Source organism: Miscanthus floridulus, chromosome 7 (genome assembly GCF_019320115.1).
Source record: "Miscanthus floridulus cultivar M001 chromosome 7, ASM1932011v1, whole genome shotgun sequence".
Classification (NCBI taxonomy): domain Eukaryota; kingdom Viridiplantae; phylum Streptophyta; class Magnoliopsida; order Poales; family Poaceae; genus Miscanthus; species Miscanthus floridulus.
Genome location: NC_089586.1, coordinates 122,585,912 through 122,607,696, shown reverse-complemented (window position 1 = coordinate 122,607,696; position 21,785 = coordinate 122,585,912). Strand labels below are relative to the sequence as shown.

Sequence of the window (21,785 nt, the reverse complement as noted above, 5' to 3'; positions counted from 1 at the left end):
TTATGATAAAAGTTTAGATGGTTAAAATTCTGGTATCCAATATGTCCATAGTGATATGCATGCATGGATGGATGGCGAGATGGCTGCTAAGACCAGTCGCTACAGCTTTTGTGATATGATGATGATGAGAGAGAGAGACACGGGTAAAAAGGAGGAAAAGGTGCTCAAAGAGAGTTTGATTAGTGGGGAGACGATGGATCGCGCAAAGGTGCCATGCCATGATTTCCTCCATGATAGGGGTGGATGAGTAGAAACGAAATATTCCCTCCTTTTTCGCCCCGGTGATAGGAAAAAGCTACATGTGTCCGAGTGACCGGCCGGATAAAAGCAACGACCTTTTCACAATTTGTGCAAAAGATGCTGTGAATAATAATTGACATTTGCTACTAGCAACTTCCCCTGTGCAAATTGTAACGGTAACACTTGCACTCTTTATGTGCAATGTGCAACAAAAAGAGAGAGTTCGTAGAGCAGTAGGGTACGAGGATAGCACGTGACGTGAAGCAATACGGTCTTGCATAACAATGTCAGGCTCGAGAGAAGGCTTTTCTGGAAGAAAACTAGACTGGGTCGCAATCCATGAAGACCCATCAGCCCATCAGGGATTCAGGGCAAGCCGGAATCCAGTTCAATCTTGGCCGTCACAAATCGGTCCTATTTGGGTGAAAAGCCCAAAGCCGGAGCCCACTTGACTGTTCGCGCCTTTCCCCAAACCGCCGCTCGGATCACCTCCCCTCTCCCTCCCGGCGCCGCCACTTCGCCGCTGCCCGTATCTTGGAACCAGGCCGAAGCTCCCGTCTCAGTTCGACGTAGCACGACCAAGGCCACCTCAGCATCCAGCGGCGTAGCACGAGCAATCGCCTGCGCCGTAGCGCGCACACCTACGTGTCGAGCTATCTTCATCCCTCCAATCGGAAATCAACGGTGCGTTTGCCTGTCTCTTCCGGAAGGTTCTCGCAGGCGCGGCGACCTCGGTTTCAACCCCCCTCCATGGACGGCCCCGGCGCTGACGGCGCCAGGCTGCCGCCGGCAAGGGCGGGGAGTCGCCTCTGCGTGAGGTGCGGCGAGAGGAAGGCCGCGCTGAAGCGGCCCAAAACCCTAGAACAGGTGCGCCTGCCCTCGCCATCGTCACTCTTCCGTTGTAATTTGTTGTGATGTTATAGTGAATTTCAATTTACTTGGGGGATAGCTTAATTGTAATAATTTTAGGTTAGGTCATCGGTTTCTGCTGTAGTTCTGCAAAGTGGGGGTGAAGAAATGGTGTCCTTTGGTGTAATTGTTATGAGTTTTTTTTTGTTAAGATTTTTGTTTATACGATGTTTTATTTACACAGCTTGTGCGATTCCTGTATATTTGTGTTCCTTTGAACGTGTACATTCTATCCTTATGGTGACATCTCGTTTTGTGGATGTTAGTGAATACAGTGATGAGCTTAGATTTCTTTAAAGGGGTGCTTATGTGGATGCCATGGATGTCCTTATGATGACATCCTGATGTTTATTTAAAACATTGCTTAGATTCTTTCTTTTAGATCTGTAGGGAATGCTTCTATATCGTCTTTGAGGACGAAATTCATCAAACTATTGTCGAGAATTCTTTGTTTAAAGCTGGTGAGCTTGTGGCAATCGGGAGCTTCTGGTGGAAAAGGTAAGTCCATATTTGGACATGCCATCAGTTGGTAAAGAAGTAGCAGATAGTACTATTTATGGCAATGCACATCTTACTTTTCAGTTCTGTACATTTTAAAAATTTAAATATATACATATGTTTCATAATACATGTCTATTCTCTTCTGGAAATAACTACTAAACTACACAGCAATATGGAAGGTGGTTGCCGTCTTCTTTGGAGCCTTATGGCTGTGTCTTTGATCAATTCAGTATTCAGTATAAGGTTTCATAGGTTAAGTGCCATTCTATCATGATTCATGAGCATTATTAAACCATTCATAGTAGTTATTACTGTGCCATTTGAGTTTAGCCACAGTACAAAGGAGAGTTCTTTTAATGCATTTATAGTTAAATACCACATGTCCACATGTCCACATGCTTCTTTCTTGTTTAAATATGCTTGATCTTCCTGCTGATTCCAATATTTCTTTTATTTCTGTAATGCAGATTCAACCGTGCTTGCATATGTGTTATCAGAGTTAAACCGTCATCACAACTATGGTCTTGATTTGTTCCTTTTATCCGTCGATGAAGGAATCACAGGATATAGAGACGACTCACTAGAAACTGTTAAAAGGAATGAAATACAGGTCCCCGCTCACAGAAACACTCGCTCAGTTTTCTGGAACCTTTGACTGTCAATGTTTTACTGTGTTCTATTTAAATTCAGTAAGTTCTACTATTCCCTTGTTGCAGTATGGCTTGCCACTGAAGATTGTTTCCTATAAAGATTTGTATGGCTGGACAATGGATAATATTGTGAAAGCAATTGGTCTAAAAAACAATTGTACTTTCTGTGGTGTTTTTCGACGTCAGGTAGTCTTTACCTGCAAGCCTTTCACATCTAACTTTAGTTCTTTACTCCATCTTCACAGACAATTCTTTTCTATGTAGGCATTAGATCGAGGTGCTGCTCTCCTGAAAGCTGATAAGATTGTAACTGGGCATAATGCAGATGACATGCAGAAACTGTCCTTGCTGAACATTCTGCGTGGTGATATTGCAAGGTATATGTTGGTACAGGACATGCTGTTTCCAGAGTTTAGTTTTTATACTTTTGGTTCATTTTGTGATGATTTGTTGCTCCTTTATAGGTTAAGTAGATGTACCTTTATAACTACTGGTGAAGATGGGCCAATACCGAGATGCAAGCCTTTCAAATACACCTATGAGAAGGAGATTGTCATATATCCTGTCTATGAAATATCTTATATTTTCATTTCATTTTTTACTACACTGACTTTATTCAAGTATATTTTAAATCCTTAACTGTATGACACGTATGCATACTTCAAAAAGCTGGATTACTTTTCCACAGAATGTAATGTCTGGTTCCTTTTCTGTTCAATTCTTTTCATTTTTTTCCACATTGAAGGAGATCACTTTATTCCAATATTAGAAGATGCTAGGATGGTACTTAAAATCAAAATATAGGTCAATCATCACTGTCTGCTCTAGCATCTATACGTTATGCTGTGTTTTCTTACACTAATACCATACGCTTAAGTACACTTCAGCTCAACTTCATTCCTCCATACTTGATGTAACATATACCACAAATCTATTAATTTTATTGACCTGTGCCACGATTCTGTTAGAATTGAATTGAGAATAGGATTAATTTGGTTATATCATGATCCAGGCATCTATTCACCAAATGCATACCGTGGTTTTGCTCGTGAATTTATTAAAGATTTAGAAAGAATGAGGTAAATAATGAAATTTCTCCATATATTCAATTGATGTCTGCATGTTCTTTCAGTAGCCTTGGCTCAGTAGACAATCAATGTTGCAGGCCTAGAGCTATACTAGACATCATAAAATCTGGCGAAAATTTCAGAATCTCCACAACAAGAAGGATGCCCGAGCAAGGAACGTGTGAACGATGTGGCTACATTTCTAGTCAGGTATTGTCATGAAATCAATTGAATTCTTTTTATGCATATGGAACATGAATAGTCAAACACTCTGCTTCTGCTAAGGTACTTCATAAGCAAATAGTATATTTGAAGAACAGTCCACACAGTGAAGAATAGTTCCATTGAAATAGCTTAGACATTCATTAGTGCTTCAAGACGCCTTGTTTACTCCCTAACCTATTCGAAACACGACAATGTGCCACGGGTCCTTTGCTTTGTATGCACGGCATATACTAATTGTTTACCCAATAATTCGAACTGCATGATTTTGCCGTTGTTATATATATCTTATAAATCCTTAACATTTTCTGTGGAAGTAACTGAATTTGATGAACTTCTGTTGGGTCAGAAATTATGCAAAGCATGCGTCTTGCTGGATGGATTGAATCGAGGCTTGCCGAAACTAGGCATTGGAAGGACCAAAGCAGGTGCTGGAGCTGAAAGTGATGGTAAGCAACGCACCAAACGTTCAGAGAGGAATACATCGAGTCTACAAGGGAAACATGGGAACTTTGATTTCTAGATCTCTACTGCTATTTTGCTCCAAAATTGTAATAAATTTTGATAGTCATTGGTCATTTAGTGGATTTTCTTCTAGTCATTGTTTTATCTGACTTCAGTCTGCAGTTGCGAACCAAAACAAATTCTCTGGCCACAATTTTGACGTCATCTTTAGTTTGCTTTAATCCCGAAAACTGCCATGCTTTGGGAGATACATAAGCTCGGTCACAAGACAACATTTCCATTTTGATGGCAGTGGGTAAGTCTAGAACAGATTATTGACCAATGGCATTTAGATGTCTCTTGGGCGGTTCACAAGAATTGTAAAGTAATCTAGTAATGAAATAGGAAGCACTTTTTAGATATTGGTTTCAATTCATGGGATCAAAACAGGCCTTTATTTGTTTCATTTCAAAGTTTTAATTTCTTAAGTTTGAGTTAGGAAAAATGCTAAAGAAAGGCACCTTCAGCATTTCCGATGCCTGATACCAGCTTAGTCACGAAACGACATTTCCATCGTAAAGTATTCTATACGCTCGCTAGAACAGATAATTGATCACTAGATGCAGTTTAGTTTCCTCGTATTTTGATCCATTTCAAAAAATATTTTCCAGAGTTAAAGGAGCAAATACAAATCTTAGAAAGGAAGCTTTTATCCAGATTTTCAACCCCGAATGCCACCACGATTTTTTTAGGGTGCGGCTTCATCCCCGATGCGCATGCTGCAACAGTTACCAACGGTATAACAATTAAAAATCCCAGAACAATTAACATTCCCGATCCCTGAACACCACAATTTGAAACCTACGGATGTAAGTGGACAATAAAAATCAGGGATCCATGGTACACCAATTAGAAAAAACATTTAGCATTCTATTTTGCTAGCAATAATAAACTTAAATATACATACAAAAGTCTGGTATAAACATGCTTCCCCTATGACACGAAATACTACATTGCATTTTGGACTCTGTTAAAAGTACATGAATCAGTGTTTAAACGTCAAGGGAGTACAACAACAACAAAAGGAAAACAAAATCTTTGGACCATTGTGATCAAGCTTCAGAATCCCTCTACCGCACTAGTCACTACAGTCCCAACCGGCATAGTGGGTTGCTCTTGATGAGGTTGAAATCAACCTGGAAAGAACAAAACATGAGTTACATGAGTTGGGTTCATTAACAGGGAAATATTTCGTCACAACAGTATAGCACAGATACCTTTGGTCCAAACAGGTCCCTTATGTTGTCGATACCATAAAGGATCATCGTTGGTCTGGATTCAGAAACAGAATATTGTGAGTATACATATTTGCAATATAGTAAAATACATAAGCGGTTCTCGAACTTATCCCAGGGTTTAGGTACCTAAACTCTCAAAATGCATTTTTTAGGTTCCTAAACTTGTTCTTAAGTGTCATCTAAGTCTCATCTCAAACTCTTAAAATGCCATCCAGATCCAAACGGGCCCTGACCTGCTCCGCACTATGACAGTTTTGGAACTGGATTACACCTGAGGACAAGTTTGAAGACCTAAAAATGCATTTTGAGAGTTCAGGGACCTCGATGATACCCCAGGACAAAGTTTGGGGACCGTCCATACATTTACTCTTCGCAATAATCCTATACTCTTATAAAGCTAAACCCCACTAGAGATTTCTCTCAACATGCAAGCTATCCACGTCAACAATCCACTAGAACTTGCAATTATAGCCAACTAGCACATGTAATTATAATAGTTATCTCTTCATCCACTAACATGCATTTAGTTGTCCACATCGATGTGTCAAACCATTCACCAAAATTAATTTAAGATAGTTTCATTCATATAGCTATAAATATAAATAGTCTAATTTCTTTTTAAATTATCTGGAATCCCCACAGCAACGGGCAGGGTATTCTCCTAGTTATATAATTTACGATCTCCAGAGAAAAGGGACAAAAAAACATATTATATCCAATCCAAGACTTCAAAAGAAGCATGACATTTCATAAAATAAATCAAACTATAGTTTCTGCTTAGTTCATCAACAATATTGCAAAGCAATTTAATCTGACAAATCACAACCTCAAAGTGAGAAAGCACTGTTCTACCTTTCAAGTGAAAGACCCCATGCAATAACATTAACACCTTCTGGCAGTCCCATGGGAAGCAACATCTCTGGCCTGAACATGCCTGAATTACCAACTTCCACCCATTTCTTCAAACCATCATGGTAACTGAAAAAATAAGTTGCAAAATGAGTCTAGTTTGATCATAAAATGAAACTACCAGCAGAGCAAGAGTTGTATCTGACCTGAAAATTTCCATGCTGGGTTCAGTATATGGATTGTAGGCAGGCTTGAAACGCAGCTTGGACATGCCTAAGAACAAGAAAAGGGATGGCAACAATAAGGGTATAATCTTTGCATGATATATATATATATATATATAATGAATTGTGATAAAACAGACTAATTATCACCTAGACTCGAGAAGAAATCCTCCAATACACCAATCAGATCACCAAGCGTCAAACCATAATCACAGATAAGTCCTGAAAAAAAGCATTGCATGGCAAAATGGTTACATAATACAAAATAGAGGAAATATCAGGTGCACAAGAGCATATTGGTGAAGATATGCACAAACTCAATCTCCTATCCAATCTGAATGGCCCAAGTAAAAAGTGGAATCACCTCATCCCCTTCGTCCACCTTTTAATTGGACTAAATCCAATTGTGCTTATGTCAGCTTAAGAGGGATGAGTTAATTCCCACATCCCACATGGGCCATGGTTCGATTCAAGGGACGATATTGAGTTTGTGCATATGCTCACCAATATAATTTTGTGCACCTACATGATATTCATGAGAAATGCAACATTAGCCACATTCAATGAAAGAAAAGTTTACTCCTTTTGTGTTGGGATAACAAATAGACTATAAGCAAGGAAACAGAAAACTACCCTCTATCTGGTGGAATTCAGCAAGATGAGTCCGATCAACAGCTTCATTGCGGAAAACCCGATCAATGGAGTAATATCTCTTTGGAGCAAAAGGTTTCTGATCAATGGCAACCATAATAAAAAGATAAATATCATGAACCATTCAATAGGAAATGAAAAAAATGTAATGCCATTGACAATAAGTTGGAGAAATTAAGATCACCAAAGTTCCAAGTACAGTAAACAACATTGACTGAATTACCTCCTGAGCAAGCTTGTATAACATTCTTGTGGAAACAGCGGTTGTATGAGTACGGAGAAGATTCTTCTCCGCTTCATCCCGTTTCCAGTCATAAACATATCTGCAGACAACAATCTTATATAACCAAAACTTTTAAGCTAACGTGCCTAAATAATATCTGTCATACCCTTTGGATCCATAACCACCAGACTGATGAACTTGCTTTACTTTCTCAAGATAGTCCTCAGGCAACTGTTGTGTAGTTGCTGGGGCTGCAAAATTTGATGTACAACTAAGATCTACATCCAACTTCAATTATGAGATTGTATAGTATCTCAAACATACCTTTCAGGAAAAATGTATCATGTGAATCCCGAGCAGGATGCTGTTGAGGCTGAAACAGTGCATCAAAATTCCAGAAGCTGGCAAAGAAGCAGCAAAAACATGCAAAATTAGGAATATAGGGACCCTTAAACCAGCAAGCTATAATATAATCTATATGTTATATTGGCCCAGAAATTCCACGCCGAGATGTCAAATAGAAGTTTGTTGAAAAAGATAACAAGTATTAGTAATAAAATGTGGCACGTAGAAAGCTGCATTTCTTGTCTTATCTTAAAGCAAGCACATTGTCATCTTATCTTAAAGCAGCACATCGTCATCATATGCTGTGCTATATGTATATGGTTGTTTTCTTTGAATGTTAGAAGGACACACCTGCTTTCAACAAAATTGTTGGTTGGCATCTCAGTGAATCTGCACTGACAATACATGAATTAATAATTTTTTAAACACTTTGCTGAATACAAATATGACAAACAAATTGTTTTGTATTTACCCCATCATAATAAAGATGTTCTCGATTGCCTCACGAACCTGAAAGTAAATCACAAGTAATATTATGGAATTTCTCAATTTTCTCAGAAAAGTGGTATGGAAAATTGCAGAAACTGTAGGAGATACCTCCATCAAAGGCTGCACATAACCTTTGGCTATAGGTTGCCCTTGAGCTCCATAATTATAGTCTTTGAATTCAAGGTCCTTCCAGTCACCACTAAAAGGCAGAAAGTCGTTCCGAAATAAAAAATTAAAAATATCACAACTTCCCCAGATAATGAAGCAGACATTCCAGATCCAAATAAAAACATTCAGAAGCAGATCATGTGGTATCGCAATGATTTACAAAAATGCACATTGAAAATAACAAATTAACATGATGAACAGAGAATACCAGGCAGGCAAACTAAAATGCAACCTGAAATGTTTAATTTTATATGTAGATACATCAAACTAGTAATTTGATCAAACAGTCACCAAACTAACTTGGAAAAAATGGTATAAAATTACCTCCTAAGGTGTTCTGTTGTCACATCAGTAGCCAAAGTTTTTCTCTTTAAAACAAACTCAGGCCCCTTCTTTAGAGAGTGCCAAATTGATTTCCTGTTAAGCATTAAGGTATATGAACAAATCTGTACTACCACATTAGTACATAGTACAAAAAGGAACCCATCTCCTCAGATCCAATGTACTTACTCTTTCGTAATAAGTTTCCTTCTCTTCAAATCATCGATCACTCTATCAGGAACAGCCTACATCAAAATGCTTTTCCTTTTTATAAGGGGAAGAACGCAGAGCAAAATGAAGGGACAAAATAGCAAACAGTATTTTTAGTATAATATCTATTTTTTAAGGAATATTTTTAGTACAATATAAACTGCGTTTGTACACAATACTTGGAAGTAAATGCCAATGCTCCAATGTGCTAAAAAGGATCACACAGTGAGTTGTATAACAAACATTTGCGCGGTGGCCAAACAGTTCATGAAATAATTCCTGTTGACAATGCAGCTGAGAGGATGGGGATAGGGGGTCAAATGATGAGCCAAGAGTACACAAACCTCCCCATTCTCTAGTCTTCTAAGCTGCTCTTGCAACTCATCCTTTACGCTCTCAACCTGAATAAAAAATGAAGCACAAGTGCCGATGTGAAATCTTAAGATAGAAGCTGAACCACAGATAAAAGCACAACACACAGGGACAAGCCAACTCGAGCCAATATACTTAGGGCCTGTTTGGATGAGCTCGGGCTAGTTACTAGTTGGGCTACAAATTAGCTCAAATTAGCTAAGGTTGGCTAGCTAGTTTGCTAACAATTAGTTAAAGGCTTAGCTAAAAAAATAGCCCATGTTTAGATGCATTTTAGAGCTGATTTTAGCTAGCTAGCAATTAGAACTTGTATCAATCAGGCCCTTATTATGTGCAGTAAAATTTAGGGTCTGTTTGGATACATGAGCTAATTGCTAAAATTAGCTCTAGTGCATCCAAACAGGAGAGCTATAGGTGGGCTAATTCTTTAGCCATGTCTTCAACTAGTTGTTAGCCAACTAGATAGCCAACCATATCTAGGGCCTCTTTGGCAGGGCTCCGGTGGCTCCGGCTCCCGCACCTGTCGGCCGCCCACGGGCCGATAGGTGCCAGGGGGAGCCGGAGCCGCGGAGCCCGAAAAACGAGCTTCTCCGGCTCCGGCGGTGTCTGTGAGAGAGGAAAGGAGGAGAGAGAAAAAAGGCTCCGGTGAACAGTACCCCCTGTCGGCCCGTGGGCGGCCGACAGGTGAACAGGGGCGGGAGCCGGAGCCGCCGAAGCCCTGCCAAAGAGGCCCCTAATTTGGGCTAATTTTTAGCCCCAACTAGTAACTAGCCATGTGTCCAAACAGGCCCTTATAGTACAACAATATTTCAATCGTTTGGGTATAGATATGGACAGAAATTCGAGAAAATCACTACGGCAAACAATATATCTTATAAAGTTGCTTGCTGCAGCTGTCTACATACCCACATTGCACATTCACAACAATTCAAATCCATACCTTCCTAAGGACTAAGTCCTTGTTCCCCTTCTCGAACCCTATCCACTTGTTCCTCGCAGCTGCCTTCATGCCAACATCGAAAGCATCTCCCAATTTTGCCTAAGCACACCAAATCTACACATCAGTACCCGGCAAAAGCAAAACCCTCCAGTGAAGTCTAACAATAAATCCCTTGAAACAAAAACCTCACCTTGAGAGCGTCCTTGGAGGCGCCCTCCGGTGGGATTGCGGCGGCGAGCTGTGCCTCGGGGGAGCCCTTGGCGGCGTAGCCCTTGGCCTCTTCGGTGAGCACCCATGTCTCCTTGATGATGTCCTGCGGGAAGGTACAAGCAAGAGCCCCGCCGTCAAGTCTCGGGGTTGGCGACAAAGCCTGGTGTTCGACAGTGGAAAGAGCGGGAGGAGCGTACTGTGCTTTCGACGATGCGGAAAGCTGAGAGGCTCTTGATAACGCCCTTGAGTTCGAGGTGGGAGACGCCGAGGGAGGAGGCGAAGGAGCGGGAGTCGGGGACCTCGCCCGCGGAATTGAGGTGGGCGAGGAGACCGGCCTCCACGTCGGCCGCCGGCGACTTCTCCGCCATGGCGCAAGGCGGCGGCGGCGGCGGCGGCGGCTGAGGCTTCCGATAGTCAGATGACAAAAGGGAAAGGGGTCGTCTCGGCAAGTCGCGGGTTCGGGCCCCCGAATCAATTTAAAAGTGGGCTTACTCGGCTTCCACGTTTTAGTATCGAAAAAAAAACTTGGCTTCCACGGGCCTGGCACAATCGGGCTGTTCCTTAGTCCTTCCATCCTTAAGGCCCGAATCAGCCCACGGCCTACTACTATAGTGAGAACCGCCGCGCGCTAGAGGCAGGCTGGCCGGCGCGGCAGCCCGCCAGGCGCTCACCGCCTCACCCCGCCCCAACCCACACAAGCCGCACGCCACGAACAGGAAACAGCTCTCTCGTTGCTTTCCGCCCCGCCGCCCATGGCGAGCCTGTCGTCGCCGCGTCTCCTGTCCTCCTTCCTCGGCGACGGCCTCGCGCTCTCCGGCAGGCCGCTCCTCCTCCGCTCCGCTGTCCCAGGTACCTGCCCGCCCCCATCTACCGCACTGCCACTCCGCTGCTGACGGCTGTGTCCCTGGTTTCATCGCGTTGGCCCAGAGCAGAAGTTCGCTGAGACGGCTCTTCCTTGCAGGCAGCAGGCGGGTGGCGTATCAAGCGACGAGAACGCTATGCAACTTGGTGGATATCCTATTTAACAGGAGGTGAGCTTTAGTTTCCAGCACACGGGTCATATTTCCTGCTCCTGGTTTGTTGCATAACTAGTACAGCATCTAAGCTGCTCTGAAGTGTTCCTCCTGGGCATATGAAACCAATAATTTGCTCCTAGTTTTACTTGTCACTCAAAGTACATGAATTCTGGTTTATAGAGTTATTTTGCAGCTGAAGGCTGAACAGGTGACCAGGTCTAGGCATACCTGATTGATGTAATCTAATGTGACTGACTGACTTTCTTTCTACAAATATCGTTGTGTTGTTTTAAGTTTACACATGGGCAAAAAAAGGCTAAGGAGTGATTTAATGCTTACACAGTTGCTGTAGAATTAGATACGCTGTACTTCCAGAGGTTGAGATTAATTAAGCACTATGAAATTTCAAAAAGCTACTGACCTTATGGAATGTGGACCATGTCTTAAATTTTTTGCAAAAATTATGGGGTACATCATGGCCTAAGTGTCATTTATGTTTGAATTGCACATGTGGATCCACAATTAAACGTATTACCGTGACATAACTTTCTCAGAAGTCGGGATGATGCACCAGAAAACAACCCTAGACGCCTGCGTCCTGGGAAAGTATCTCCACGCCTTAGTGTTCCCAATCATATACAACGGCCTCCATATGTCAATTCGCGTCAACAAAGACCTGGTATGAATAATGGACCTGAAATACATGATGAGAAAGGGATCGAGTGCATGAGAGCTTCTGGAAAGCTTGCTGCACAGGTTTTGAAGTTTGCTGGGACTCTTGTAAAGGTAATGTCATGTTGTTAATAAAGTTTGATCTTTTCAATCAGTAAACTATTGTTTCCACTAGATAAACCTCATTCCATTCAACAATTCTTAAAGTAGGCCACATGTTTGATGTTTCCTCCGTAGTGTTAAGGCATAGGACAGAACTAAATTATGGGCAATAACTCTCATTTTCTCTTGTAAATTATCACTCTCATTTTCTCTGGTATGGGCAATAGTTAAGTCTTGTTGTTCCATTTGTTTAGTGTCATTTATATCTGGGAATATTGAAATAGGTAGCACTATAATAAGCAAGATTTAAATGCCATAGAATGATTTTTATCTTATTGACAGCCAGGCATAACGACTGATGAGATTGATAAAGCAGTGCACCAAATGATAATTGATAATGGAGCATATCCTTCACCTCTTGGCTATTGTGGATACCCAAAGAGTGTCTGCACTTCAGTGAATGAATGCATCTGTCATGGGATACCAGATTCTCGTCCCCTTGAGGTAAGCCATCCAATATCCAGAGATAACAACTTTGAGTACATACAGAAAAGTTACAATTATTCTTCATGGCAGGATGGAGATATCATCAATATTGATGTTACTGTCTACCTCAATGTAAGTCACTCAAAACTTATTCCTACCAACTGAAACGATTGTTTTTTCTCTTTGAAACTTCTGGCTTCCATCAAACAAGTCAACAACAACAAAACCAGCAAAGCCTTAGGGCTTGTTTGCTTTAAAGCCTGGCAATTGTGCCTGGCGCAGGCACCCATCCCCGCCGTCGGATTTTAGACGCCTGGGATTGGATGGATCTGCCTGGCCATGGAGCCCCAGACCAGGGCTTGAAGTAAACAATCCTTAGTCCCAAGCCAGTTGGGGTAGGCTAAACTTTTGTGCTTCCATCACAAGAAGAAAATATCTGTGCTTACTTGACTGCCATCAATGCTGTAGATTTTTTTTTGGATAAACTTTGTAATGATTTTCTCAAGAGATATCTTGTTCTCACGCACGTCTCTTCATTTTCACTTCACACAAAACTTTGCATATGTCCATATCAGTTCAGTCCCATCTGTTTATTGATATATGGACTGCTGCAAGTTTGATCTTTTAATGTATATCCACTTACGCCCAGTGCATTTGTGAAATGCTCCATTGCAATTTTATAATATTTTATTTTCCACATTCCAGGGCTACCATGGCGATACATCCGCTACATTTCTCTGTGGTGATGTTGATGACGAAGCTAAGAAATTAGTTAAGGTGATATCCATGGTGTCTGGTGATCAGTTTTAACTTTTAAGTAATCAAGTACCATCAAATTGAGAATACTGATTGTGAAGAATGTGAATCTAAATTTAAGAGATCTAATTGATGATAGAATGTTAGATCAAGGTACTATTCATTGTACAGTTTCTTGGTTACAAGGCAATTCTTGCAGGAGTTTCTCTTAGCAAAAAAGCATTGTTTGCTATGATGATTCACTCTAAGTTTTATGTATTTTTTCCTAATCAGGTGACAAGAGAATGTCTCGACAAGGCTATATCAATTTGTGCACCTGGGGTGGAGATTAAACAAATTGGTAGAACTATACAGTATGTAAACGAGAAGCTGTATCACTGGATTTTCAGCTTGTATCTTTTCATCATTACTTTTCTACGGTGCTGATTCTTGAACTACAGTATTTGATTAGATTCTGAATAAGTTTTGCAAACTTTCTGTAAATGAAATCTATATATTTCCACCATTTTGGTTATGGTGCATCTATTGCAGAACATGACTTGAATCTTGACCATAATGAACAGCAGAAGCAACAATAAAACCTTTTATGCCTAAGCAAGTTGTGGTTAGGCTAGAGATTATTTCTGAACAATGAATTCCCTTTAACAGATGCGTGGAATACTTTTATTATCTTTATATTTAAAAAGTAACAGTATACAGTTATCGATAAGTTGTATTGTCTTAAATTGTATGTGTAACAGATCCGATAATCAAAATGAACTCTTATTCCTTCTTTAGACTTATGTCATTGATTCATTGACATGTTTTTTTCCATGATTTCAATCTGACAACTACCGTTCTTACAACACTCAATCTTTGAAGGGATCATGCAGACAAGTTCAAGTTTGGTGTAGTTCGACATTTTGTCGGTCATGGAGTTGGAAAAGTTTTTCATGCTGAGCCTGTTGTGCTTCATTTCAGTGAGTTCCCCACTTTAACAAAACATCTTTTTACTTGATGTCTTGTCTCCCAACTATCTCAAGGTTCTAGTTGCCCTTTGCACCATATTAGGTTGTGATATCTGTGCCGTGGACTTTGAAATTTGCAGGAAACAATGAATGGGGCCGTATGATGTTGAATCAAACATTTACGATAGGTACAGCTTCTCCGCAGTTTGCCCTTGTTCTATTGACCTGTGATTAAAATTGCACAGTACAGTCAAACCTAGAGATAACATTTAAATAAAGTCAGGTACATTATATTGTTGGTCTTTCAGCCCTGATCTAAGATCATTGCATTTGGTCATTGCCATCGTTCTGCACATAAGTACTAGCTTTCTTTTGAGTCTTGAGCATATTTGTACACTACTGCCACCTAGTGTTTGATATTCACTCAGCAAGCTAACTCACTTCATCCCCCTTTTCTATCATTCTATGTCATCAGAGCCCATGCTAACCATAGGGAGCATAAACCCTGTCATGTGGTCCGATGACTGGACCGCAGTGACAGAAGACGGCAGCTTGTCAGCACAGTTCGAGCACACGATACTCATTACCGAAGATGGCCCGGAAATATTGACCCAGTGTTAATGGAAGGCCAAATAACAACGAACAACTGATAGTCGGCTGGCAAGATCCTGCATTTTTATTGGGACTAATTGGTCCAAACTAAACTCTGATGCAAAATGGCAAACTCACATTGTAATCTCGATTCATCAGCACAATGATATATGTATAGAAATTGTACTATTTTTTACGTTAAATTTGAGTGTATGTTTTACTGGTGTTTGGTTGAGATGTCATCAAGCGGCCGAGTGGTTGCAAGTAGGCCTGACAGTTCTGATTTGAGTTGGTTGGTCGCTGGGATTGCCGAAAGGCATATCTCGCCTCATTTGTTAGGCCAAGCACAGGACCTTTGCTTGGCTTACACTTTTCCGTGAGTGATTGATCAGGTCAGTCGCTCAAAATGGCAGATCAGGTTTGGCTGTGCTGTTGCTTGTACAACCCTAGTGTTAACTTTCTTCTGTACTATGCATGTATGACGGGCCTGTATCTGAGATTCTGTTCACCTTCTGAGGCAAGTTAACTGAAGCTTCCAACATTAAACAAGGCACCAATTTGTATATAGAATACATGCCCTCACTAATTAATTGATTATGTGTACTAATAACGGTTGCAATGATTGCACTAAAGTACTTAGAGCGTCTCCGAGAGTTCCATGAATATTCCTCCTTAAAAAGTCTATGTTTGCTAACTCCTAAAAAGATTTTAGGAGAAAAAAAGAAGTTCATCTTCGATAGTTTCTAATATTTGTTTAAAAAATAAAATGCTGATCCTATTTGACGGTTTTTTTTTCTCTGTAGTTTTTTTTTTTCACGCGAACCTCTTCGTCGCCGGACTGAGAGTGAGATCTCCTCCCTGTACACTGCGATGCGATGGCTACGAGTAGGAAACCAGCGAGCGGCGACCCCTCCCCCGTGCGTCGCCGCTGCGTGCACGCGCCATTGACCGACCGCCGCGCCGCGCCACGACGAGGCGGGGAGGAGAGAGTAGCGTGGAGGCCTCGGCTTCAGCGGCTCCATCCATCGACCGGCGGACGGCGACCTGGACCGGCCGGCCCTGTGTGCGACGCACGCGCAACCACGTCGCGGCAGCACCGCCCGCGTCGCCGTCGGAAGGCACGGCGGGAGCGTCGCGTGGGGAAACGGAACGAAGCCCAACCGCACCCGGAGAGGCGGAGACCCGCAGCGAGGGATGGAAGCGTCGCTGTCGGCCGCATCCATCAACCGCGCCCGCGGCGAAAGTTCCGAGGCCAGGACGGGGGAGTCAGAGCAGGTGCTAGCGCTCGTGCCGAACCGAGGCGGCAAGGCAAAGGGGGTTGACGTGAAGGACTCCGCGGGAACGGCGTCTTCGTCCGCGTAAAGTTAAGCGGAAGGGAGAAATTTCGAGGTAAACATTAGGAGTTGTTAGAGTGGATTTTTTTTTTCTAAAAAACAAAGATTAAAAAGATGTTTAGGAAACTCTTGCAAACGCTAGCCCTCGTACAGTGAAATCCCTTCGCTGCATTCCTCCCGTCACTCTTTGCTGTCTGCTCTGCTTCGGCCACACGATACGATGGATTATTAGTCCAGTTTCAATGGGGATTTTATAGAGTTTTATGGGTATTAAATATACTGATATGATACTGTCTTGATGGAGAGAGAAGATAAAAGTTTTATAGAAGTAGAGAGAGTTTTATGGAGATAAAACTCTTCTGCACTGTTTTCAAAATATGGATACGTTGAAAACTGAGAAATAAAACCCTCGCTGAGACTGACCTTAGTAGAAAAAACCTAATCTGACAAGTGGGCCACAATGCTAGCATCAACAAAGCCCCAGCAGAGGGATTTGCTTCATATTCCTAGTAGCTTTACCGCCGCCCCAGAATTTCCCCCCTTCTTCGTTTGCGGAAACGAGAGCGCCCAAACGAATTGCGAAGTCGGAGGCGCGGCCGGATTCCAGAAGTTCCCACCGCCGCGGCGATCGTACGTAGCCTGCGCATTGGTCTGGTCGTCGGCGTCGGTCGAGTCGTGGGGTGCGCGGTCGTGCGAGATCGAGGCGGGGAGCTCGCGAATCGGAGGCCGCGGGGCGCAATGCCGCGTCGGTAGGGATGGCGGAGGCGGCGCCATGGCGAGGGGCATAGCGCGGGCGGTGTCGTTCGGGGGCCGCGCCACCACGGGGTGGTGCTCCTACCGGCGAGTCACCGTGGCCGTCTGCCTCGGCAACCTCGTTGCCGCGCTGCTTGTGCTCCGCTCCCTCACCGCCCCCGCTTCCTTCGCACCCGCCGCTCCCAACCGTGAGTGGAATCCCTCGCCATGTTTACACCTTCGGTTTTCTTTCTGTGAATCTGACTGGGTGTTATTTGATCTTTTCTTCAGGCGGGGAAGTGGTGCAGTATACGGAGGAGCAGATTAGGAGGGTGGAGGAGTCGATCCGGATTCGCCGCGAGTCGGAGCCCGTTGAGCTCGTTCGGGCGGTACTTCCAATGGACAACTCTTTTAAAAAATTTCGTATGTTCTTTGTGTTGATAGATTAGTACCTTACGATCTAGTCCACTGAAATTATGAACGCAAAGGTAAAGAAGCTGCGGAAGAAATTCGACCAGGAGGTGAAGCGGCGGGAGGAGCTGCCGCTGGTGCTGAAGCAGAAGGTTTCATATGATATTGTGCGGCGGTTGCACGACTTGGAGGATAACAGCAGCCTCGCGCAGCAAAGAGGTATTCTGTGTAGAGCTGCTGTTTTATGTACAAATGAGATTGCGCCCTGTATGATTATCTTATCTCATTGTTCGTTGCCCACTTGGCATGCATTTGTGCAAAGGGCCTATTTTGACACATCCAGTGGTGACTTTAAGAGTGTTTTTAAATTTCTTAGTGCTTATCAGTTCAAGTTGCACTTTGTGACCCATGCTAAATGCTCTTGCCTGAGTGGTTCTTTGAGCATAATGGAATTATGAATAAATCTGTAAAGCAGAAATGATGAGATAGGAGGCCCAATGAGCTAATGGTCTTAGTCGTTTGGTACAAGCATTCCTTCAGTCTCTGCTTAGTTTGTTTCCACTATTTTTCTCTGCCACTTTCAAAATTTACTCTAAACGTGAACCTTCTGGCTTTGTGCTATGCATGCTTCCTTCTTGCTTTTGCAGCATGCAAGATCTAGATTAATTTATGACAAACCACAGTCTTCCGGTATTATACAGAGCTTAAAGTATATCTCTCTCTTTTACTAATATATATGGGCATATGGCAGAAGTGGTGGAATCATGGCGTGTTGAGAAGTTAAAAGACATCAAAGTTGCATCCACTCGGAATCAATCAATTTTGGACCTATCTAGTGAGGAAACCAGTATGTGACCATAACTTTCTGTTTTTGGTATCTTTGGTGCTTCTATATACTCCCTCTATCCCAAAATAGAAGTCAAATAGAAGTCGTTCTCGCTTCCCAAGAAGTCAGTTTTTTTTTTAACTTTGACCAATTATATATAAAAGAATATTAATATTTATAATACATAATTAGTATCATTAGATAGATCGTTGAATATACTTTCGTAATAAACTTATTTGGAGATATAAATGTTGCACTTATTTTCTACAAATCTAGTCAAAGTTGAGAAAGTTTGACCCGCACGCATCCCATAACGACTTCTATTGTGGGACGGAGGGAGTATTTCACTATTTTGTTTCCTCAACTATAAAACTTGAGTTTGGTCTTACCCTATAGGAATGTTAAAACGAGCCCTGGAGTTCAACTGGCATATGCTTATGGAGGATATTGGCCTTTGGATACCAGTGGAAGTCACACATACTGTACAAGATGATAAACCTGAAAATGAACAAGAAGGTTTGTTCTTATATGGTTATGCAATGTGTTTGTGTTTGAGTTCATTTATGATGTTTAGAGTACTTGGTGTCATGTTGGATCCTTTGTGTACTTTTGAATCGCCCGAAGAAAGATTGATTTATGATTTCCAATGTTCTCTACTGTTGCAGAAGAAGAGATAGTAGCAGGTCCACCCTTGTCCCCACAATGTAATGCTGAGCTACATACAGATTATGATGGCGCTGCTGTTAGATGGGGTTTAACACATCACAAAGAATCTGCTGCTGATTGTTGTCAAGCTTGTCTTGATCAAGCTAAGAATGCCAAGCCAGGGGAATTGAATTGCAATATATGGGTTTATTGCCCATCGGAATTTGGATGCTTCTCACCAGACAAATATGAGCATAAACATCAGGAGTGCTGGTTGAAACAGGTAGCGCATGTCTGTTCTATATGTGTTTTGGCAACCACTGCAGCCCTTTGGTTTTTAGATAATTGTTGGCAATGTCTGATTCGTCATGATTCCTGACTAAAGACCTCAGTGTTTTATGCATTTTGTGTGTATCACACAGGTTAATTGTTATTAACAGTTGGCTTTTGGATAATTGTCGGCAATGTCTGATTCTTCATGATTCCTAACTAAAGACCTCAGTGTTTTATGCATTTTAAGCGTATCACACAGGTTAATTGTTATTAACAGTATGGAAATGAGGTGATATTGTATATTACTTCCAAGTTTAAAACTGCTGTACTTTCCTATAACTAGAAGGGATTTGAATAGCAGAAGCAAGATAAAAAACGTGATGCTTTTGCACATTTGCTGTACTGTACTTTCATATAGCCATTACAGTTTTGGCTATGATTGCAGAGTAATCTTATTTTTCCGCAAGCTTGCAACTCGTTGAAATAATGAGTTACGATGGTGCATGGACAAGTTAGTGGCACATTGGTTTACATTTTTAGATTTATTTAAGCTAGGATTCTTTGTAAAAATCATTAGTCCTGGTAACAATCATTTTTCTTATTATAGTGGATGTAAGTGTGTCTGTTATTCCTTGTTGTGCATGAGTCTGGTTTATGACTGCATGATGATTAGGCAAGCTGATTTGTCTTGCTACATTACTAATAAATAGTTTGACAAAGCTGAAGGTTCCTTCGTGTTACTTTTTTTCTTTCTATACAAGCCTAATATTTGTTCAAACATCTGGTCACTTTTTTTTGGAATTTATCATGTGGGAATACATGCAAAAGTCATTTCTGGTTCCCTCGCAAATATATCTCACTTATGATGGTTTTTGCTGTTACTTGCAGGCTGACCACCCCAAACTGAACTTCAAAGATAAGTATTCGGAGCCTTACAGAGATGCTCATCCCACTGCACCTGTCGTCGTGCCGTGGATGTCTGGTGTCATCAGTGCATGAGCTACCAGTCGCCCAGCAGCTCAGTTGATCCAACTTGAACAGACAGCCATACAACTTTTCTTTTCCTTTTGCGACTATACTCTTTTCTTTTTCTTCTTTCCGCCCCGGTATATACGATGTAAAAGTAAAACTTAGCTTAGTCGACCTGGCAGCGAAAGTTTTTGAGCGATGCTTGTTGGGGTACACAATTGGATTTGGTGGTGGTTAATTGAATTCAGTGATTCACCTATTGGTGACCTTCCAACTTTCCTCTGATTGATATTGATGTTACCAGTTCGCGGCGATGCTCATTTGTGAATTGTGTTCTGTACCCCTCCCTGAAGAAGCTACCTACGCCCCTGAATTCCGACTCCTGTGTTGTGTATATCACTACTGTCACCAGGACAGACTGTATATCCACGGGCCACGGCGATTTGTGTGGTCGGTTCAAAATCGGTTCGGTTGATTAGCGCTTCAGCAGCCCGGCTGTGTGGTCGGTTCCCACTTCCAAACAGCCTCTCTCGAGTGTCGCGTGGTTCCTCATCGCTTACGCTAGTCGCGATCCACCAAACCATGTCCAGCGGGGTCGGCGGCGGCGGGCGGCGAGGGTGGAGCCCGTTCGACGCGATCCGCAGCTTCCCGTCGACACCCGAGTCGCTCATGTCGCAGATCGACGCGGCCATCGCCTCCACCGAGTACGCCCGTGCCTGCGCCCTCCTCGACCCCGCCCCAGCCTCAGCCTCCTCGCAGGCGCCGGCGCAGCCCGAGCCGGGACCCGAGGGTCAGGGGCAGCGGGGAGCCTCCCCTCCGGCCTGCTACGACGCGAGGGTCGCAGACGAGGCGTACCGCGCGGCGTGCGCGGCGCTGGGGGCGGGACGGCCCGACGCCGCCGTGCGGTCGCTGCGGGCGGCGCTGGCGAGCTGCCCGCCGGACAAGACCGCGGCCGTGGCCAAGGTGAGGTCCATGCTGGCCATCGCGTTAGCGCAGCTGCACAAGCAGCAGCACCAGGCGCAGCAGCAGAGCAGGAAGTGAGGTCATAACTGCAACCTGCAGTTGTAATTACTTCTGGATCTCATTCCGTCATTCGGCCATGATCAGACTTCAGGTTGATGCATCCTGTTCCATTTGCATCCATGTATGTGGCCCATATCATGGAAAGGGAATTCTGTGTAGTGCCACTGCCATCTGCCCATCTAATAAACAATTCGCTAGCATTAGTTGCACAGGATGTACTTGATCATCTGAGCATAATCTCATCATCTCTTCAGTATCTTCTGTCAGAATTACATGAGTTGTCTGAGTATACTGAACCTACAAGGGGAAACACAGCATCAATAGCAATCTTGCATACAATGACACTATGCACAAAGTTCTTACCCCCAATGTTGCATGGTGAAAGAGAAACCATTGTTCATTCGCTCTGCTGCAGCCATGGACACGGCAACCAAAAACCCACTTGTCTTTGATGGTTTCTACCGCTTGAGCAAACTCATTGTAATGTAAACCTTCAGGCCTTATGTGGATGCACTTGTATTTACCTCAATCCTCTTGTATTGGAGTGGGTTGGGTTAAAAAATTAACCAATTTTCGTCTCACTCTACTCTAACCCACATAATTGATTTGAATATGAGTACATCCACACAAGCCCTCAAAGTTCAGACTGTCACGTCAAAACCAACATTA

General features: G+C 42.7%; 4 protein-coding genes and 1 pseudogene across 7 annotated transcripts; 4 read left to right on the top strand and 1 right to left on the bottom strand.

Annotated features, from left to right (window-relative positions):
* The first annotated feature begins 652 nt into the window (after positions 1 to 652).
* LOC136464562 (cytoplasmic tRNA 2-thiolation protein 1-like) lies at positions 653 to 4,425 on the top strand (annotated as a pseudogene).
* Positions 4,426 to 4,947: 522 nt separating this feature from the next.
* LOC136467793 (phenylalanine--tRNA ligase alpha subunit, cytoplasmic-like) lies at positions 4,948 to 10,796 on the bottom strand. Its single transcript, XM_066466579.1, has 18 exons — positions 10,531 to 10,796; positions 10,314 to 10,436; positions 10,124 to 10,222; positions 9,156 to 9,212; positions 8,791 to 8,846; positions 8,605 to 8,697; positions 8,221 to 8,311; positions 8,096 to 8,133; positions 7,975 to 8,013; positions 7,603 to 7,679; positions 7,445 to 7,529; positions 7,279 to 7,378; positions 7,038 to 7,134; positions 6,555 to 6,626; positions 6,387 to 6,453; positions 6,184 to 6,309; positions 5,311 to 5,365; positions 4,948 to 5,229 (listed from the first exon to the last, which is right to left on the bottom strand). Exons 1-18 carry the CDS (start codon positions 10,699 to 10,701, stop codon positions 5,179 to 5,181), a joined length of 1,497 nt encoding a protein of 498 aa, XP_066322676.1. The 5' UTR covers positions 10,702 to 10,796; the 3' UTR covers positions 4,948 to 5,178.
* Positions 10,797 to 10,849: 53 nt separating this feature from the next.
* On the top strand, positions 10,850 to 15,625 carry LOC136467792 (methionine aminopeptidase 1D, chloroplastic/mitochondrial-like). Of its 4 annotated transcripts, none has more exons than XM_066466575.1 (10): positions 10,865 to 11,182; positions 11,295 to 11,364; positions 11,904 to 12,135; positions 12,466 to 12,627; positions 12,700 to 12,741; positions 13,315 to 13,386; positions 13,639 to 13,784; positions 14,227 to 14,324; positions 14,453 to 14,500; positions 14,788 to 15,556. In XM_066466575.1, exons 1-10 carry the CDS (start codon positions 11,086 to 11,088, stop codon positions 14,931 to 14,933), a joined length of 1,113 nt encoding a protein of 370 aa, XP_066322672.1. In that variant the 5' UTR covers positions 10,865 to 11,085; the 3' UTR covers positions 14,934 to 15,556. The 4 variants fall into 4 exon arrangements, with proteins under 4 accessions (XP_066322673.1, XP_066322675.1, XP_066322672.1 ...); XM_066466577.1 differs by having other exon boundaries at positions 10,874 to 11,182; positions 13,639 to 13,718; positions 14,788 to 15,546; XM_066466576.1 differs by lacking the exon at positions 14,453 to 14,500 and having other exon boundaries at positions 10,850 to 11,182; positions 14,788 to 15,625.
* Positions 15,626 to 16,697: 1,072 nt separating this feature from the next.
* Positions 16,698 to 20,371, top strand: LOC136464560 (uncharacterized). Its single transcript, XM_066463504.1, has 7 exons — positions 16,698 to 17,178; positions 17,261 to 17,358; positions 17,458 to 17,599; positions 18,132 to 18,227; positions 18,603 to 18,722; positions 18,872 to 19,134; positions 20,013 to 20,371. The coding sequence occupies exons 1-7, from the start codon at positions 16,698 to 16,700 to the stop codon at positions 20,121 to 20,123; spliced, it is 1,311 nt and encodes a 436-aa protein (XP_066319601.1). The 3' UTR covers positions 20,124 to 20,371.
* A 144-nt stretch (positions 20,372 to 20,515) lies between these two features.
* On the top strand, positions 20,516 to 21,372 carry LOC136464561 (uncharacterized). Its single transcript, XM_066463505.1, has one exon. The coding sequence runs from the start codon at positions 20,676 to 20,678 to the stop codon at positions 21,132 to 21,134; it is 459 nt and encodes a 152-aa protein (XP_066319602.1). The 5' UTR covers positions 20,516 to 20,675; the 3' UTR covers positions 21,135 to 21,372.
* Positions 21,373 to 21,785: the final 413 nt, after the last annotated feature.

Bases quoted from the DNA above. Each gene is read 5' to 3' on its own strand.
- LOC136467793 (XM_066466579.1), bottom strand. From the start codon at position 10,701: ATGGCGGAGAAGTCGCCGGCGGCCGACGTGGAGGCCGGTCTCCTCGCC. The intron at 10,437-10,530 runs GTACGCTCCTCC...ACCTTCCCGCAG, and splicing joins TCCGCATCGTCGAAAGCACA to GACATCATCAAGGAGACATG. The intron at 9,213-10,123 runs GTATGGATTTGA...TTTTTTATTCAG, and splicing joins AGGACTTAGTCCTTAGGAAG to GTTGAGAGCGTAAAGGATGA.
- LOC136467792 (XM_066466575.1), top strand. From the start codon at position 11,086: ATGGCGAGCCTGTCGTCGCCGCGTCTCCTGTCCTCCTTCCTCGGCGAC. The intron at 12,742-13,314 runs GTAAGTCACTCA...TCCACATTCCAG, and splicing joins ATGTTACTGTCTACCTCAAT to GGCTACCATGGCGATACATC. The intron at 14,325-14,452 runs GTGAGTTCCCCA...TGAAATTTGCAG, and splicing joins GCCTGTTGTGCTTCATTTCA to GAAACAATGAATGGGGCCGT.
- LOC136464560 (XM_066463504.1), top strand. From the start codon at position 16,698: ATGCTAGCATCAACAAAGCCCCAGCAGAGGGATTTGCTTCATATTCCT. The intron at 18,228-18,602 runs GTATGTGACCAT...CTTACCCTATAG, and splicing joins CCTATCTAGTGAGGAAACCA to GAATGTTAAAACGAGCCCTG. The intron at 18,723-18,871 runs GTTTGTTCTTAT...CTACTGTTGCAG, and splicing joins ACCTGAAAATGAACAAGAAG to AAGAAGAGATAGTAGCAGGT.
- LOC136464561 (XM_066463505.1), top strand. From the start codon at position 20,676: ATGTCCAGCGGGGTCGGCGGCGGCGGGCGGCGAGGGTGGAGCCCGTTC.